Source organism: Aethalodelphis obliquidens, unplaced genomic scaffold (assembly GCF_003676395.1).
Source record: "Aethalodelphis obliquidens isolate GAN/ISIS:26980383/991018 unplaced genomic scaffold, ASM367639v1 scaffold131, whole genome shotgun sequence".
NCBI classification, from domain to species: Eukaryota; Metazoa; Chordata; class Mammalia; order Artiodactyla; family Delphinidae; genus Aethalodelphis; species Aethalodelphis obliquidens.
This window is the reverse complement of record NW_020838075.1, coordinates 973284-990277: the sequence shown is the minus strand read 5'-3', so window position 1 is coordinate 990277 and position 16994 is coordinate 973284. Positions and strand designations below refer to the sequence as shown.

The following is a 16994-nucleotide window of genomic DNA, read 5'->3' as shown; positions in this document are numbered from 1 at the left end:
ATTTATTTTTATTTTTGGCTGCGTTGGGTCTTCGTTGCTGCACGCAGGCTTACTGTGGTTGCGGTGAGCGGCAGTGCCGGTTTGTCATTGCAGTGGCTTCTCTTATTGCGGAGCACCGGCTCTAGGCGCACGAGCTCAGTAGTTGTGGCACATGGGCTCTAGACCGCAGGCTCAGTAGTGTAGTGCATGCCCTTAGTTGTTCGACAGCATGTGGGGTCTTCCTGGGCCAGGCCTCGAACCCGTGTCCCGTGCATTGGCAGGTGAATTCTTAACCACTGCACCACCAGGGAAGCCCTCATTAACTTATTGAATGCACTGCTTTCTATTTCTGAAATGGACTGTGGACACCCCTGGCACCTCAGAGCCTCTTGCTTCTGCTTTCCTGGGTCACAACTGATTAGGATCTTTACCTAATTAGCTACTCATGTAGTATCCTGTTTCCCTCCTACCCACATCCTCTCTGAAGTGGCTCATTCTTTTGACACCTTGCTTGTTCCCTTGCTGGTAAATTAAAGACCTTTGGCATATGTTTAAGATCAATTTGTCTAATACACTTTGTTTTTAATAAAGAAGGAATCTCCTCTGACTAGTCTGAGAGGAGCATCCTCTAGTGATAGAAGGACTACAACTACTTAACCATGTCTTGATTAGCCTGGAGAACTTAAAAAAAAAAAAAGACTGGTAAGTAAAATACAGATATTCTACATTTGTAGAAAATAAAAATTCATTGAAATGGGGAAACCTCCCAGTACCAACTACACTTGGGCCACAAAGCCATGAATTATCCCATTGTCTATCAGAGGAGACCCTTTTGAGGAATCTGCACTTCTGTACATACACTATACTTGCAGCAATTTCAGGAGACTTATTATTTATGGTCCTGAGTCTTGGAGTAAAATCCTCTGGATTAGCCACTACTAATCACATACTATCTGGCTGCTTGCATTGCACTAGGCTTCTGAATACCAGAATCCTTCAATTCAGAGTGTCCTTTGCTTCCAAGTTTTTGGCTCTTTTCATTTTTTCATTCATTTGCTCAGTCATTCATTTTAAAAATAAATTTTTGTGTCTACGAGGTGCCAGGCATGGGGATGCTGCAGTAAACCCAACCAACACAGTTTGTCCTCATGGTGCTTCCAGTCTAGTGGATGCTTCAACTGCCCTTTCTCAAACCAGCCCTAGACTAAAAAAAAAATTTAATTAAAAAAAAGAGAATTAAAAAAAACAGGGAGTTCGTTGGTGGTCTAGGGGTTTGGATTTGGCGATTTCACCGCAGTGGCCCAGGTTCAATCCCTGGTCGAGGAACTGAGATGCTGCAAGCCGTGAGGTGCAGCCAAAAACAAACAGACAGACAAACAAACAACAACAACAAAAATCCAGTCCTTCACCTGCTAGTCCTTTGAGAAACCAGTGCCAGGCTCTCCCAGAGCCCTTTCTACAAGTCATTGCTGAGTTCCTGGTTCACCTTCGTCATTTTCCCCTCCCACAGCCGTGGCTGCTTCCTCTTCACGGCTAAGAAGAAGATGGGAGGGAGAGGCCTGGAATGAGGAGCCCAGAGCCCACCCCACCCCCAACATGCACCTTTTCTAAAGAAGCAGCAGCAGGAGAGTCGGAGAGAGCTCCACTTTATTATGGAAAGTTAAAAAAAGACACACAAAACCAAAAAAACCAGGCAATGGAGAAGGAAGGAGAATTGGGGGAAGAAAGTTGAGGTGCCTCATTACTCACCCCACACCCTCGCAATTCAGTTCAATTGTGAACCACTAGGAGGAACAGAATTAAATAACTAGAGGGGGATACAGAGTTAAGGTTCCCAGCCTTCCCTCTTGGGGAAAACTGAGACAGTAATACTGAGCAAAGGTGGAGGAAGCCATACCCCCAGGTCACCCCAATGAGGTGACTTCAGGGGACAGGGGAGAGGATTCTTTGTGGACACACAAGTAGACGTGGCTTGTAAACCCGGGACTTTGGCAGGTGGGGCTGGGAACTGGGGGATTTTGTAACCAGGCTGTGGTCAAGAGAGGAGGCAGGCGCTGTAAACAAAGGGGCAGTGACCTAAGGAACAGGAGGGAGAGGTGCCTGTAAATGCAGTGGGGGCCAGGTCTCCCAGGGACATGGGTACTTAAATCCCGAGAGCCTCAGGGGGCGGGTGGGGAGTCAAGGAAGGCTGTGGGGAGAGTTACCCTGCCCATGGAGATGGAGAGGGTGCTCCATCCGTACCCCCACACTGCGCCCCGTGAGTTCTGTGCTCCTCCCCAGGACTTGATGGGGATCTTGGATCACCTAGGATGCACCAGCATGTCTGATGAGGGTGGAAACTGTGCGGTTGCCTCCGCCCCCAGAAACAGGATGAGGAAAGCAAGTTGGAAGATGTGGGTTGCCCTTCCCTGCCAGGCTCATGTTCAAGGTCTGTCTGCTCTGAATCTTCTGGGCTCCAGGATCTTCAGTTCTGGGAAGGAGGGAGGTATATCCCAGTGTCGGAAGAGGGTCACCTCCGGCAAGACTCATCTGTGGGAGAGGAGGCAATAAGGATAGAGAATGAGTGAGGGTCTCTGCTTCCCGCCTTCCCGACCCACTGCCCACACTGAAGGCCAGTTGGCATGTAGGAAATCTTATAATATCTTCCACATCCTGAGTGCCTGTTACTACTAGTAACAGCCATCACTCATTTAGCATGGATTCTGTGCCAGCCATTCTCATAACTCGTTTAATCTCACAATAACCCCCAGGAGAGGTTAAGTAATTTGATGTCCAGCCGTAGTTCCTAGGTGTTCTACAAAAATTACTTAACCCTCCCAACAATTCCAAGAGGTAGTTATTATTAACCCCATTTCACAATAATAAACTGAGGCCAGAGGTCAGGTGATTTCCCTGAGGTCACACCACAATTAAGAGACAAGATGGAATTCAAACTCAGGCCTGTCTGATCCAAACGCTGTGTTTTTAACCACACTAGAGCGCTCAGAAAGAGGCCTGGTTTTGAAATATGGAGACCTCACGTGCACTTCGCTTCCCAAGACCTCCGTTTTCCCATCTGTGAAAGGAGCAGTTGGGCTAGAGGCCCTGCCAAGACCCTTCCAAGCGCCAACATTAAATCCTCCCCCTCCCTCCTGGATCGCAGCGCCCACTCCGAACACCAGGGGGCGCCGTCGGGCCGGCGGAGCCCTCGCTCACCCACTATCAGGGCCTTCGTGCGCAGCCCGCCCTGGAGCTCTGGCTGCAGCAGTAGCAGTTCTTCCTCATCCTCTTCGTCGTCGGGTTGGGCCGCTGGGGGACTGGAGGCACTGGGGGCCTCAGGTTCGGGGCCCAGCTCCTCCAGCACCGAACTCTCGGAGGGGTATTGGTACGTGGTCTCCAGGGCTGTCTCGCTGAAGGAGATCTTGAGCTGAGGGTGGGAGAGAAAGGGGGGAGGAGGCGAGGTCAGCAGGGGGAAGACCGCAGGGTAACAGGTGCAGGATGGAGAGTGGGGACTGGATTTGGGCGCTCGCTGACTTTGTCCTCCGCAGCCACTCTGGAAGCCAGTTGTCCTTTCAGGACTCTCTCTCCGGTCCCAGATTTTCCCTCTTCAATCATATCATTTCAGAAACATTGACTTTGACCTGAGCTTTGGCGGGGGCCCAGGTGGCAGAAGTGAGTAACGGAGGACCAAGTGGGTTAGAGTGTGGGAGGCAGAAGGGTAAAAACAAATTAAAAACATGGAGATAAGTCCTGTGATCAGAACTGAGTCTTTGGGCACCCTGGGAGCAATCAGGACAGCTACCCAGAGGAGGTGAGATTTGAAAAGAGCTGGAAAGAGCTGGCTGGGAGGGATCCCCACCAAAAGCAAAGACAGGCACGATGGTTTCCATAGCCTCGGCCCCTTGATGTTGGGGGAAACCCAGGACCCTGGTCACCAGCCCCTTTCACCCCCCTCGCTCCCCTCCTCCAGCTGGAGTGGACCCACAGGAAAGGGTCTTGGGTCTGAGAGGGGAGCGGAGACCAACAGAAAAGCCCAGAGGAGAAGAGACTCTCCCCAAAACACAGGGAGAAGATGAGCCTGAGTGCCTGAAAGGTGCAGCTGGGGGAGGTGACAGGGGCAGAGAGGAAAGTCCGGGCAAACATGGCATGGGGGTGGAGAGTGCACCAGAAGGGACGTGCAGAGACAGAGGCAAATGACCAGAAGGGATCTGGACGGGGCAGAAAATCCTTCCTAAACATACTGTCTCAAGAGCAGGCGAGCCCCAGCTGCTCTCACTACCTTTTTACCCTTCCCCTTTGCCCTCCTAAGAAGCTCAGGGGGAAGGGGCAGGGTGGGATTAACTCTGGGAGCCAAAGCGATTAAGGAGACAAACAGGAGGATTCCATGTGAACTGCTCAGAAAGGTCCAGATGATCTCCCCAGGCCTCCTCTGGCGTCTGTTTGAGAAACTCGGGGCTGCAGCCCAGCACCCCTGAGTCTCTGCAGGGACTGGAGTATGAGGAGAGAAACCAGGCTGGTGGCTGCACAGGTGGTTGCTAACACCTGGGTCCCTGAGGGAAGCTAGAACTCAGAGACTGTGTGTGTCACTCCCTGGGTCCAAACCTGGCATTGGCCCCTACCTCACTGGGAGCAAAAGCCAGAGACTGGCCAAGGCCTACAGGGGGCTGCCAGTGTGCCTCTCCCCACTCCTCTCCAGCATCCTCCTCCACTCCAGCCACATTGGCTGTGACTTCCTCCAGCCCCACCACGGGCACTCTTACCTCAGGGCCTTTGCACTGGCTGTTCCCTCTGCCTGGAACACTCTTCCCCCAAATGTAGCCATGGTTCCCTCTCTCTGCATCATGCTATTATAAAGTTGTCATATTTGCTCCTCCCACCTCCTGGCCCTCTGGGTTCCACTTGTCCCTGTTCTAATGTTTTCCCATAATCACTTACCACCTTCTAACCTAACCTACCAGAGAATTTACTTATTTTTTTTTTTTTTTAAGATGTTGGGGGTAGAAGTTTATTAATTAATTTATTTATTTTTGCTGTGTTGGGTCTTCGTTTCTGTGCAAGGGCTTTCTCTAGTTGTGGCAAGTAGGGGGCCACTCTTCATCGTGGTGCAGGGGCCTCTCACTATCGCAGCCTCTCTTGTTGCGGAGCACAGGCTCCAGACACATAGACTCAGTAGTTGTGGCTCACGGGCCCAGCCGCTCCGCGACATATGGGATCCTCCCAGACCAGGGCTCGAACCCGTGTCCCCTTCATTAGCAGGCAGATTCTCAACCACTGCGCCACCAGGGGAGCCCTACTTATTTGTTTACTTATTTGTGTCTGCTGTCAACAGAAACGTGGAAATTGCCACAATGGGTAAGGAAGGCTTCATCCAGACCTCAGATGTGGTCCCAACAGAGGACCAACACTGGGGGAATACTGGGGGCGGGGTCAGTCCAGTCTGTACACAGTCAACCCCCAGTCTGTGTCTGTGGGACAGCTGGCTGGTAGAGTCCAGTGACAGGAACCAGACCCCTTATATCCCAGTTTCTCAAAAGGAACTAATTCTATTGCTGACAGATTTACCCAAACTTCTGGGAACCCATTTCGGTTTTCTTTTCATATCACCTTTTGAGATAACAAGCTGCGTAGTTTATTATCTGCTCTGGAAAAGGATCCATTTTATTTGCTCTCCCTCCACGTTTGTCTCTCTCCCCCCACCCTGCTTCCCTCCTCACCACCCGCCCCAGCTTCTGACTGGGCTTCTCAGGAATGCACAGCCTGCATGGGGCGTGTGGGGTGGGGGGTACGGAGGGGGTGACTCACTCCTCTCATCAGCTATATAAGGTCACAAGGGGGCTGGAGAGGGGAGGGGCTGGTCTCCCTGCCAGAGGGGCCTCTGGGGAAGGGCACCAGCCACAGCCCAACCCCTGGGCTCCAGTGGCAGGGCTGGGATTTCTCTCCCAGTGGCAGGGATACATTTGATGGAATTAGCCTGCAAAACAGGAGTTATTTAGGGAAGGGGGGGGAGTGTTGGGTGGCAGGGTCCTCATATTCCTCATCTGGCAGCTGGGGACAGGACATGCCTGTCCCTGATGAGCAGGGTGCTGGGCAAGTGGAGCAGGCCTGAGGGAGGGCCGAGGGGAAGGTGTCTGGGCCTAGAGAACTCTGTGCTGCTTCTTCCCCACCCCCACCCCCACCCCGAGCGGCTGCTTCCTTATTCTCTCACCACATCCTGAGCACAGTTCTGGCAGGCCCGTGGCCCTGCATTTGCCACTCAGCCCCACCAGCCTTCCGGCCGCCCCCCCACCAGGCTTCCTGTTTGGGCGATCTGCTTCCGGCTCCCCTGCTCCCTGACCTAGGTATGGTCACCCTCACAGGTCCTGCCCTGCGCTCAGACAGTCCCTGGGCTTTGGGCCCCCAAATTCACGCCTTCCCCTCTTTGTTCCTCCCCAGAGGCACAAGCCAACCTCTACAGCAGGAAGTGACTTCTCTGAACACCTCGCCCTGGTCGTTCCTCATCTACTTCCTTGCGTCTGCCCAGCCTGAAGGGGAAGGGGCTGGTAGCAGTCCAAGAGCTCAGGACAGACTCAGGGACCATAGCTCAGGGATGGGAGCTTAAGCTTCATGTGAAGATGAACTGGGGTCTCAAGTGACCCTGAGCTTTGGTCCCTGTGCTTTCCCACTGATACTGAGGACACAAAAAACAAGTCTGAGGATGTCACACATGAGATGAGAACTGGAGACTAGGAAGGTCTTCCCAGTCTCTGGAGAGATGTTAGATGCAGAGACCTCTCTTTCCTTAGAGTTTTTCAAGCTGGAAACTGGTGTGTGGGGAAGGACGTGGGCCAGGGCCAGGGGGAGAAGTCTGCTTGGCTGACAGCTTGGCTGTTGCCAACTTCCCTGCGCTGCCTTCGTCTGCTGGCCTCGGCCCCCACCCCGCCCCCACCCCACCCCGTCCTTAACTCCCATTGTACTCCCTGCTCTCAGCACAGTGCCTCCAAATTCACTTCTCTTTCTTTCTACCCCAAGAGGAGGGAGAGGCCGGGATGGCAGGAAGAGAGGGGAAAACCAACTGCTGAGCCAGTTCTGGGGACGGAGGGGAAGCCCAGGGAGGAAGGACAGGGAGGGAGTGGCGAGGGGGTATTTTGGAAGAGGAGAAGGCTTTTCTTGTCCCAAGAGAGAAGGGAGTACTGTCTGAAGCAGCGGCCCAGCTGGGGGTGTGCAACCTCGAGGTCACCCACTTCAAGTGGCCTCTGTGTGCGTCTCTCCCATGGGGCAGACTCGGGGTTCGAAAGCCTTCTCTGCTCCTTGGCCAGCCCTGTTCCACTCCCCTCCCCCTGCTGTCCTGCGGTGTCCCTCCTCCGCACCCCTCGTCCTCGGGTCTGTGAGACCCTCCTCCGCTCACTTCTCCCTACAAGCCCAAAGCCACCCCTCCACCTCCCAACCTCCCCGCCCCGACATCCTCCCCGCTGGAAGGCTGGAAGTGCTTTTGCCCTGAGGACCCTGCCCTCACAGGCTCCAGGCTGTGGCCTCAGCTCAGGTCTCCCACCAGACGGCCTGGGTTGGGTCACAGAGTCAGCAATGGAAAGAACTGGGGGGCTGGGGGCTCAGAGCCTGAGGGAACGGAGGGTGAGCAGCCTGGGCACAGCCTGAGAGTGACACACCCAGGACAGCGCTTGCCTGCGGGGCAGCCTCCTTGGGCTGGGAAGTGAATGGAAAAGAAGGGCTACGAGAAGGAAGGGTGTGTGCGCAGGGGAGGAAGAGTGGTGGCAGGAATCAACAAGAACGCATAGACCGAGACAAGAATACAGGCATATGAGACAGAGACAGGAGCCCACAGAGAGCTGACAGTGGGCTTCTGAGGAGTCTGACTTGGCTGCTCCCTACCTGTTTGTGGTGCCTTTCAGGGGACCCCTTGACAAGGCAGCTGCGGTCGAGGCGGAGGTAGCCCCCCAGAACCAAGATCTCCTCGGCAGTTGGGTACCGCTTCTTCCCAGCCCCAGCGACTGCAGCGTCAGCTGTGGCTGGGCTGGCCGGAGTGGCAGGGGCTGCAGGGGGCACGGACCGCCGGGGGTTGACTGTGAAGGTGTGTCCGCTGCGGCGGGGGGCCCCCACCCCTGGCCCTGCCTTCACCCCATAGAACAGCCGGCTCATGAGGGGATCCCCAGGGGACTGGGGGGCAGGTGGGGCTGGGGGTGGGGGAGACAGAGGGGCTGCTGGTGGGGGCCGGAGTTCCCCTGCTTCCTCTTCCTGCTGTCTAGAGCCTCCAGTCCCAGCGTCCTCTGGTGAGAGGGGGGAGGGCACAGAGCAGCGGTTCTGCAGGGCGCTCAGAGGCCTGCCCTGAGCCCCTGCCTCCTCCTTCTCAGCTTCCCCTTCTCCAGCCTCTGCAGCGAGAGGACTCAGGTGCTTCTCGGCAGACTCTGGAGGGTCTGGTTTCTGAGTTTGAGTCTCTGTGTCCCTGGGTGTCCAATCTCGAACCTTCCCAGAGTTCAGGGTCCATTTCCACCCTTCTGTCAGCCTCAAGCCCCTCTCGCCATCCTCCGCAGGGGTGGGCCTCTGTTCTGCTGCCTCCACTCCTCCAGACCTGCTGTCTGGAGCCTCCCTTGTCAGGGTCTCTGACAACGCTGTAATCTCTTCTGGGACCATCCTTGGACTTGGCCTCTCTTCTTGTCTCCCACATTCCTCTGAGCAGTCTTTTCTTTCTTCTCCTGAGCTCAGCCTCCACTCTGATGCCTCCGGTTGTACCCAACTCTGTTCCTGAGACTCTCTGGAGTCAGGCGTCCATTTATGGGCCTCTGTCAGGCCCAACTTCTGGTTGTCAGACTCCACCGGGCTCAGTCTATTTTCCACCACCTCTTTTCTCCTGGGGCTTTGTTCTTGAGGCTCTGCCAGTCTCAGACTCCGCTCTGGAGTTTCTCCAGGGCTCAGCCTCCATTTCCTCACCTCTGACAGTCTGGAGCTCCTGTCTCCAGCCTCTCCTGGGCTCTGCCTCCAGTCTCGAGCCTCCAAAGGCCTGGGGCTCGACTCTCGAGCTCCCCCTATCCCCAGCCTCCTCTCTCTGGCTTCCCTGGGACTGAGCCGCTCTTCTCTTGACTCTCTTCCCTTGGGGCTCTGATCCCGCATCTCCCCAGGGCTGAGTCTCCGCTCCCAGGCCTCTAAAGACCCAGGCCGTCTCTCTGCAAGTAGCTCTTCACTCCGCTGCTGCTGCTGCTGCTGCTGCTGGCGCTCTTGCCGAATAAATCGGTTCTGGTGCACTGGCCCAATGGCCTCCAGGAGGACAGCAGACTCGTCTGGGTCTGGAGGTCCAGCCTCCGTAGTCCCAGGCGCAGGGCTAGGCTCCCCGGGAGACAGACCAAGCTTGGCCCGGCGGCGCTCCAGAAGCCCCCGCTTCCAGGCTGGCATCTGGGACAGCCGCTCCTGCTCTGCCTTCTCCCGGCCACGAACGGCTGCCTCTTCCTGCCGGCGCCGGGCTAGCAGCTGTAGCTTCCAGTCCGGGATGGTGGCCATGGTCCCCTTGGGGAGGGTGGGGAACGCTGGGGGCAGAGAACAGGAAGGAGAGGCTCCAGAGAGGCCCAGAGGGTGAGAATGGGGGTGGGAGGGGAGGTAGTGGAGCGGAGAGGTGGGACACAGAGGAGGGCAGAGGAGCTGAGGGTGAGGACAGAGGGAAAGAGCGGGGAGCAGAGAAAGGGGAAAAGCTGAGAAAGTGAAGGGGAAACTAAGAGCCAAGTTGATGGCGGTCGGGGGATGGGTTGAGAGGAAGAGTGGAGATTCAGGGCAAAGAGGCAGGAGTCAGATTTGTCAGTACAGGTTATTGGGTATCAGAGACAGTCCCCAGAATGTGAGAAGAGAGAAAAACGAGAGAAGTTGGCGCGAGGGCGAAGAGAGAAGGGAGAGGCTGGACGTGAGGGGGACAGGGTCCAGGCGAGGTTGCCTCACCGCTACCCCAGGAGCGATGAGAGTGGGAAGAGAGGTCAGGGAATCCCGCCGGAGAGGGGGCACTGGGACCTGAGGGGGTGTCGGGGAGGTGGGAGGGCGGAGAGTGGAGAGGTCTAAGGGAGAAGTGGAAGTCAGGGGGCAGAGGGGCGAGGGGGTTCCGCGGCTGCAGCCCGGCGCGTCTCAGCGTGGGCCCAGGAGGTCCGGGCTCCCCTTCCAGCTCTGCTCGGGCCACGCCCCTCCGGCCCCCCAGCCCCCACCCCTCCGCCCCGCACTCCGCCCCGAGGCGGGTCAGGGGAAATACCCTCCCCCGGGGACTTTCGGAACCCGGGTGTCGGACCTACCAGCACGTTCCCAGAACCCTGGCGTCCACCCCCACCCTAACGCGGTCCCGGCACCACCGCCTGCCTCCCCCACCGGCGGTGCCCCGGGACCCAGGCGTGCGGAGCACCGGCCCCACACCTCTTTTTTCCGGAGCCTGCCAGTCCTGTGCCCGGGTCTTGGCTCTCACGGAACCCCGACATAGCCGGCCATCCCCACCCGGCTCTGACCGCACAGACAGGCAATCTCGGCACAAAGAGGAGACAGCCCAAGGTTCGGGCCGGGGACGGGAGCGGGGACGGGAGAGGAGACACCCCCTCCCCAAGGCTGAAGCCCCTCAGTCAACTCACACGCCGCGGGGCTCCCAGGGGAGGGGGTGCGAAGGAGCCTGACGTCCGGAGAGAGGAGGAGAGAGGAAGAGGAGGAGAGAGGGATCGAGGGAGATCCGGAGACAGGAGGGAGGGGAGGAGGGAGGGAGAGGAGGACGGAAAGAGGGAGCCAAGGAGGAGGGACGGAGACAGAGACCAGGGGACCGGGCGGGGGGAGACGGCCGCTTTGTCTGAGGACAATGGGGAGAGGGAAGGGGGCGCGGGGCGGAGCCGGGCGAGGGGGCGGAGCCTCGCTCCCTCCGACCCCGCGTGGGACTCGGCTCCGGGTCTCCTCTCTTCCCGCCGCCAGCCCTGGCCCTCCGACGTCTGTCCCCAGGGCTTCTCACCCGGCTCCCGGATAACCCAGGTGTCCAGACCTCCGCCCCCAGCTCGCCAACCCAGGGCGGCGGCCCGTGACTCAGGCCCCTCGAGGGACTTGAGGAGGAAGCGGCAGCTGCTCCGAGCCGGGCCCGCCCTTCCCATCTCCTGCCGCTCCTCCCCACGCATTTGCCTTCCCGGGCCAGCCTTTGTTGCCGTGGGGGCCGGGGCGGCCGCCGGGCTGCGGGGGACCCGTAGGGAGGGGGCGGCAGCAGGAGCGGCGCTCGGAAGCCAACGGTTTTGGAAGCTAGCTCCCTTACCCGAGCCGCTGCCCCACTCTTCCGCTTCAACCTATCTGCCGAGGGTCCCCAGGTCTGCAGCGAGGAAATTGGGGGATTTGGAGGAAGGGAGACCGGGTGCTCCGGGAAGAGGGGTGGGGCGGTCCGCGGGGAGTGGCCGCCACCCAGCGGTCATCAGAGGGCGCGGCCGATGCCCAGACTCGAGTCTGGCTCGCCTGTCCTTCCCAGAGGCAGCCCTGCAGCTTGAGAGACACTGACAGACTGCATGCTACACGTAGAAAAACCAGGCTGAATTTTATTTTCCTGTAGCGCGAGTTACTCGGGAGAGCAGGGAGCCCTTAGTCACCCGAATTAAGAGCAGAAATATCTGCTCAACTAGGTTCATGAGTCTGGAGCCCAGGGGCAGGGCCTAGGGAGCTGGAAAGGCCAGACAGTTGGGGCTGGGCTGCAGCTGCAAGGTGTGGAGCCTGATGGGGCAGCCACTATCGTCAAACTTGCGGACCTTGGTCCAGCTCCTAGGAGGGGAGCTAGACGTGGAGAAGAGGATCCTTGAGGCGCAGAGGCCAGAAATAGGACCAGGGGAGTGGTCAGGCCAGACCCTTCTCCTTGTGAGGAGGTTGTTAATGGAGGGTCAAGCCCTAAACTCTGAGGAGACAGATAAGTTCCCCACTCCCTCTTCCTGGCTGGTGAGAAGCGGCCCTTGGAGTCCAATGGCTGAAACTCAGAATTTAAGATATGGAGCTGGACCCAAGGAGTGGAGGCTCAAGCAAGGGAAGGGACAGCTCCTTCAGTCCATGGATTTGGGCCTCTGGTCTGAAGCAGCCAAGGCCTGGATGTTAAGGGGATTTGGAATTGGAGGGGAAAAGGAAGTACAGGGCTTGGAACGAGGGTTAGCCCCTCACTCGGCCTCCCCGTCCTGGGGCCGGGAGAGCAGGTGGAGTTTTCTTTGCAGCTGGGCCCGGAGGTAGCGGAGATCTTGCTGGTCAAGTCCGTGAGCCAGGCCCAGGTAGAGGGTAAGGAGGAGAGCAAGGAGGAGGCGGTCAGTGCCCAGGGTGGGCACCACCCATAGCACAGTCAGCAGCTCCACACACACTGGGTGGCGCAGGTGGGAGAAGAGTCTCAGAGCCCGGGGAGACTTCAGGGCCAGAGGCTCGCCCAGCCCCAGCACATGGTAGTACACCTAAGAGAGGGAGAAAGGCTTAGAAATGGAGTCAAGCCCTTGTCGCAACTTAGCTGCCTCTTTCCTCCCCTTCCAGGCACCCTCCTTTTATAACGCAGGCCCAGGAACCACCCTTCTGAGACTGGGGTCCCTGACCCTCATCTCTAGTCCATGAAACTTCCGCAGGCCCAGGAAGCCCATGGTTTCTGGCCTTTGAGGGAGGGCTAAGGGGAGACTATCTTACAAGAAAGGGAGGTGAGGGAGTCAAAAGCAAGAGGCAGGTGGAAGAGTAGGGGAGGAGGAGGGACATCCTTGGAGGGGAAAGAGGTATTCTAGAAAGGATCAGAGGTTTTGGGTAGGGATCTGGGAGCCTCACCTGTTTGAGGCCCATGAGCTCTGCGTAGTCAAAGACGAGAAGGATGCTGAAGATGAGGAGCCAGGAAATGACGTGGAGCACAAAGCAGAGGAGGGGCACCCAAGTGGCCCATGGCTCGGCCCGAGCCTCCCACAACACGGGGCCCCTGGGCACAGGCTCCCAGTACCGCATCACCAGCTGAAGGAGGATGAGGGACTGGGTATCCCAGCAGCCCACCCTTGAAAGACCTAGACCCAGAGGCTGCCCCCATCCCAGGCCGGCCAGCTGCTCTCCCCGCCTCTACCATGAGCATGTTCAACATGTGGAGGGTGCTGGGTGGGGTCCCAAGTATGTAAGAATGACTTGTCTCTACTCTGAGGACTTAAAGAATGGATGAGAGTCACCAGATAGGTACACAAAGTAGCCTAGGCCAAGCACCCACTGAGAAACAGATGAGTACTAACTGGGAAGCTTTCTCTTGTGACCTAGGGAAGTGCTTTTGAAGAAAGGATAGGACTGAAGAGGAGTTAACAAGGGAATCTCAAGCAGGACAACGTGAACAAAGTTGCAACGGTGAGAATGCACATATCATTCTCGGGGAATGACAAGCAGTACACCATTCTTGATAAAAAGTAGGATATGTGCTGTGGAGGAATGGGAGCTGAGATTACAGTCCTGAACACCCTTAGTTCTCCTCCTAAACCCATGTTTTATCAGAAGCCTAAGGTCCTTGCCTCTCCAGTCGATGGAATCCTTCCCACAGACTGTTTCCCTTGAGGACTCAGCTGCCAGGGCTTCATACCTGCAAGGCCAGGGCAGTGCATGCCACGTACAGAGACCTCTGAAGGACCCCGAAGTACCGGGACATCCATGACTTCACTGTCTCAGTTGCCATGAGGCTGTGCTGCCCCACAAATAGTAGCAGGAGCCCCAGATCCCGAGCCAGGGGGACAAGAATGCTTTGGTCCTGCAGGGCAGCCAGCCATCCCTGGCGGGCATCTAGCGGGAGTTGGAGAAAGGGACAAAAGATCAAGAAGACTGTGGGAAAAACTCCCTACTCTTATCTCTTCTTGGGACCCCAGGCCATGTCCCTTAATGCTTTCAAGAGCCTTAATGCTTCCTCTCTAGGCTTTGCCCACCTCACTTTTCTATTCCCTGTTTCTTCCCTCTTCCCCAGGCCTCCTTCAGAGCTGGGGAAGAGGATTCGTGCTGGTCAGTCACGAAAGGCATGGCTGGAGTGCCCTTCTTGTTTCGGTTCTCCAAATGCTCCCTCTTTATAACACTCTCCATAGTCCTCTTTACTAAGCCTTTCCTTAGAATACTCTGCTTATCGCCCTCTCTCCCCCTCAGTCCTCACTCTCCCGCCTCTCCAAACCGCTAATCCCTGAGTTGCTAATTTAGCCCTCTGGTGTCCCCTGCAGCGTCTCGGCGGCTTTCACGGTTCTAGTTCCCTCTCCTGGACTTCCCCTGTCATTTGTCTCCAAGCCCCGCCCCCGCTCCCTCTGCTCCGGCTCCACCTTCCTACCCCAGAGCTCATCCTCGGTCCCTCCCGCTCACCCGGACCACCAGACTCCGAGATTCCTCCAAGAAGTGGCCGAAGGGAGGTAAAGCGCACGAACTCCACTCCAGTGCCAAAGGCCAGGATGAAAGAGGCGAGGGCAGCAGGGACGAGGAGCAGTGCAGGGGCCATGGCGAGAAATGGAGGGGTGGGGAAAGGGGCGGTTTTGGGATTCCCGCGGCCGCAGGCTCCGCCCCGACCCCGCCTCCCGCCTGGGACCCTGCCCAGGAGGGCGGGACTCCCGCGCACCGACGCCCAGGCTTCCGGCCGGCGCGCGCGGCTCTCTCTCACAGAGCTTCAGGGCTGATCCTTAAGTGCCTTTCCCCGGTCTGCGATCTCCGCGTCACAGAAGGGAATGTTAGAATCCCAAGTGAGAGGTGAGAAGGGCAGCGGTTGTTCAGTCATGCACGTGGTTTGAATCGCAGCTGGGCTAGTTTTCGCATCTAAAATGAAGACAGTTCTTCTCTTGCAGGGTTCTTGCAGAAACGGCATTATGATCCCCCCTTCCTTTAACAGCTTTGACTAGAAAACAGCCAGAGTCAGAGGTTACAAAGCCTCAGCTAACACTTTAATAATGAACGGTGAGAGAACGGAAGACTGTTGACCCAGGCTGAGAACCCAAAGCTCTGAATCATCCATTACAGCTTGTTAGATGAAAAAGAGTGACTATTTTACCACAAACGCTTAGTCTGTAATTTATTATAAAGCTGATTTGTTGCCTCTCCACTTGCTAAGGGGAGAGAACTTGTCTGTAACACTGAAAGATTTGTTCTATTAATGCCAAAGGCTGTTACTTTGTAAACATGAGAGTAACAATATGTTAAAATATTTGTGATAGAAAACTTTATTACAGTTGTAAACTTTGTAGTATATTAATTTTATCCAAGCTTGTGATAATTAACTACCTATACAACCTCATATTAGACTCCACTTACTAGTCAGAAAGCACTAAGATCTTTTGTCCAAAATTTTCCCTACAGACCTGTTTGTAATACCTACAAGACTAACATTCACATCTAAAAATCAAAGTAAAGTAAGGTTTTTCTCCATTAAAGATCATGTAGCTAAGGACCTGGTCACAGTAGCTATGACCATAGTAAGGAACTTAGAGATCATGAAGCTAATTCCCTCAGCTAATAGATAGAAGAAACATAGGCCTAAAGAGATCAAGAAAATTTCCCAAGATAAGAATTAAGGAGCTGCTAGTCCTGTGGGCTCAGGGATGACAAAATTGCCAAACAGCATCCCACAGGCTCTACATTCCTTCCCCTCCCGAAGGCTTAGTATTCCCATTCTCCTCTGAATCAGTGCTGTTTTATACTGTACCAGACATCATTATGTTTTCCCTCCTGATTCACTCTCCATCCTGCTTTCTGCCTCAGGAAGTTGTCCTGAATGGACTACATCAAAGAAAATCACAGCATTTGAGGGAAGCCTTTCTGTGTAACTGTTCCCTCCTCTCAACCTTTTGGGTTTACAGGTGGCCACAACAGAGCTGTGGGTACTGGCAATATTCTTAGTGATTTCTCTACACTCGGCCTACTTATAATTTTCACTTCATTAAACTCTCTCCAAATTATCCTAATTTGACTGTGCCATAGTTTCCTCTTAGGATCCTGACTGACAGAGACATTTATTACACAATGTGCTATGAGCTGTAGGGTTCATTGGAAGTGTAAGAAAAGATCTCTCTTCTCTAGAAACTTAAATCAGGGCACTTAAATTGTACCAGTCATGAAGTGGGTGTGCACATGAGTGCTAAGTGGGGCTATAGAGACAGCAGGTACTGTAAGGAATCCAGTGGACCTCAAGGACACAGGCAGCTTCACAAAGTACAAGGCTTTGAGCAGTGCAAGGGGACTAATATTTATCTGGGTCCTACTGTGTGCCACACCCACTATGGCTATGCTTAATATATATTGTGAGATTAGGTATGTCTAAAAGTCAGCACAGTGTTTGGCAAAGCTCATGCTGTTTCTACTACACCAAAGTTTTCCAAACTTAAGTATAACTTACCTGCAGAAAAGTGCCCAAAACTAATCAGTATTTTTTTAAATTGAAGTGAAATTCACATAACATGAAATTAACCACTTTAAAGAGAACAGTCCAGTGTCATTTAGTACATTCATAATGTGTGCAACCACCACCTCTGTCTAGTTCCAAAGCATTTTCTCTTCACCCCAAAATAAAACCCTGCACCCATTAGGCGGTCATTCCCCATTTCCTCTCCCTGCCAGCCCTGGCAACCACCATCTACTGTCTCTATGGACTTACCTATTCTGTGTATTTCCTACAGGTGGAGTCATACAATGTGACCTTTTATGTCTGGCTTCTTTTACTTAGCATAATGCTTTTGAGATTCATCCTCAAAACACCGTAGCACAATTAGTACCTCATCCCCTTTTATGGCTGAATAATATTCCATTGTATGGATATGCCACAACTTGTTTATCCATTCATCTGCTGATGAACATTTGTGGTGTTTTCATCTTTCGGCTCTTGTGAAAGTGTTGATATGAACATTTGTATACAAGTATTTGTCTGAACATCTGTTTTAATTCTTTTGGCTATATACCTATGAGTAGAATTGCTGCGTCATATGGTAATTCTATAATTACCTTTTTGAGAAGCTGTCAAACTGCTTATCACAGTGGATGAATCATTTTACATTCCCATGAGCAATGTAGATGGGTTCCAATTTCTCTACATCCTTGTAATCAACCAACTTCTAAAATTTACAAAATAA

The 16994-nt window shown here is 54.8% G+C and overlaps 2 protein-coding genes and 1 long non-coding RNA gene across 9 annotated transcripts; 1 reads left to right on the top strand and 2 right to left on the bottom strand.

The window, feature by feature from the left end:
- Window positions 1-1608: 1608 nt before the first annotated feature.
- Window positions 1609-10881, bottom strand: PPP1R18 (protein phosphatase 1 regulatory subunit 18). Of its 2 annotated transcripts, none has more exons than XM_027099249.1 (4): window positions 10542-10881; window positions 7825-9470; window positions 3175-3385; window positions 1609-2508 (listed from the first exon to the last, which is right to left on the bottom strand). In XM_027099249.1, the coding sequence occupies exons 2-4, from the start codon at window positions 9442-9444 to the stop codon at window positions 2489-2491; spliced, it is 1851 nt and encodes a 616-aa protein (XP_026955050.1). In that variant the 5' UTR covers window positions 9445-9470; window positions 10542-10881; the 3' UTR covers window positions 1609-2488. The 2 variants fall into 2 exon arrangements, with proteins under 2 accessions (XP_026955050.1, XP_026955049.1); XM_027099248.1 differs by lacking the exon at window positions 10542-10881 and adding an exon at window positions 10333-10535.
- Window positions 10354-14832, top strand: LOC113616075 (uncharacterized). Of its 2 annotated transcripts, none has more exons than XR_003431214.1 (3): window positions 10354-10464; window positions 13180-13263; window positions 14721-14832. It is a non-coding gene; the product is annotated as an uncharacterized LOC113616075 (long non-coding RNA). The 2 variants fall into 2 exon arrangements; XR_003431215.1 differs by lacking the exon at window positions 14721-14832 and adding an exon at window positions 13868-14250.
- NRM (nurim) lies at window positions 11446-15676 on the bottom strand. 5 transcript variants are annotated; one of them, XM_027099263.1, is made up of 5 exons: window positions 15575-15676; window positions 14248-14691; window positions 13493-13689; window positions 12712-12906; window positions 11446-12356 (listed from the first exon to the last, which is right to left on the bottom strand). In XM_027099263.1, exons 2-5 carry the CDS (start codon window positions 14378-14380, stop codon window positions 12075-12077), a joined length of 807 nt encoding a protein of 268 aa, XP_026955064.1. In that variant the 5' UTR covers window positions 14381-14691; window positions 15575-15676; the 3' UTR covers window positions 11446-12074. The 5 variants fall into 5 exon arrangements, with proteins under 5 accessions (XP_026955064.1, XP_026955063.1, XP_026955065.1 ...); XM_027099262.1 differs by having other exon boundaries at window positions 14248-14770; window positions 15575-15650; XM_027099264.1 differs by lacking the exon at window positions 15575-15676 and having other exon boundaries at window positions 12712-12888; window positions 14248-14725.
- Window positions 15677-16994: the final 1318 nt, after the last annotated feature.

Bases quoted from the DNA above. Each gene is read 5' to 3' on its own strand.
- PPP1R18 (XM_027099249.1), bottom strand. From the start codon at position 9,444: ATGGCCACCATCCCGGACTGGAAGCTACAGCTGCTAGCCCGGCGCCGG. The intron at 3,386-7,824 runs GTAGGGAGCAGC...TCCCACCCTCAG, and splicing joins CTGAAAGGCACCACAAACAG to CTCAAGATCTCCTTCAGCGA. The intron at 2,509-3,174 runs GTGAGCGAGGGC...CCTCTCCCACAG, and splicing joins CACGAAGGCCCTGATAGTGG to ATGAGTCTTGCCGGAGGTGA.
- NRM (XM_027099263.1), bottom strand. From the start codon at position 14,380: ATGGCCCCTGCACTGCTCCTCGTCCCTGCTGCCCTCGCCTCTTTCATC. The intron at 13,690-14,247 runs GTGAGCGGGAGG...AACTCCCGCTAG, and splicing joins CTCGGAGTCTGGTGGTCCGG to ATGCCCGCCAGGGATGGCTG. The intron at 12,907-13,492 runs GTATGAAGCCCT...TGGGATACCCAG, and splicing joins GCACTGCCCTGGCCTTGCAG to TCCCTCATCCTCCTTCAGCT.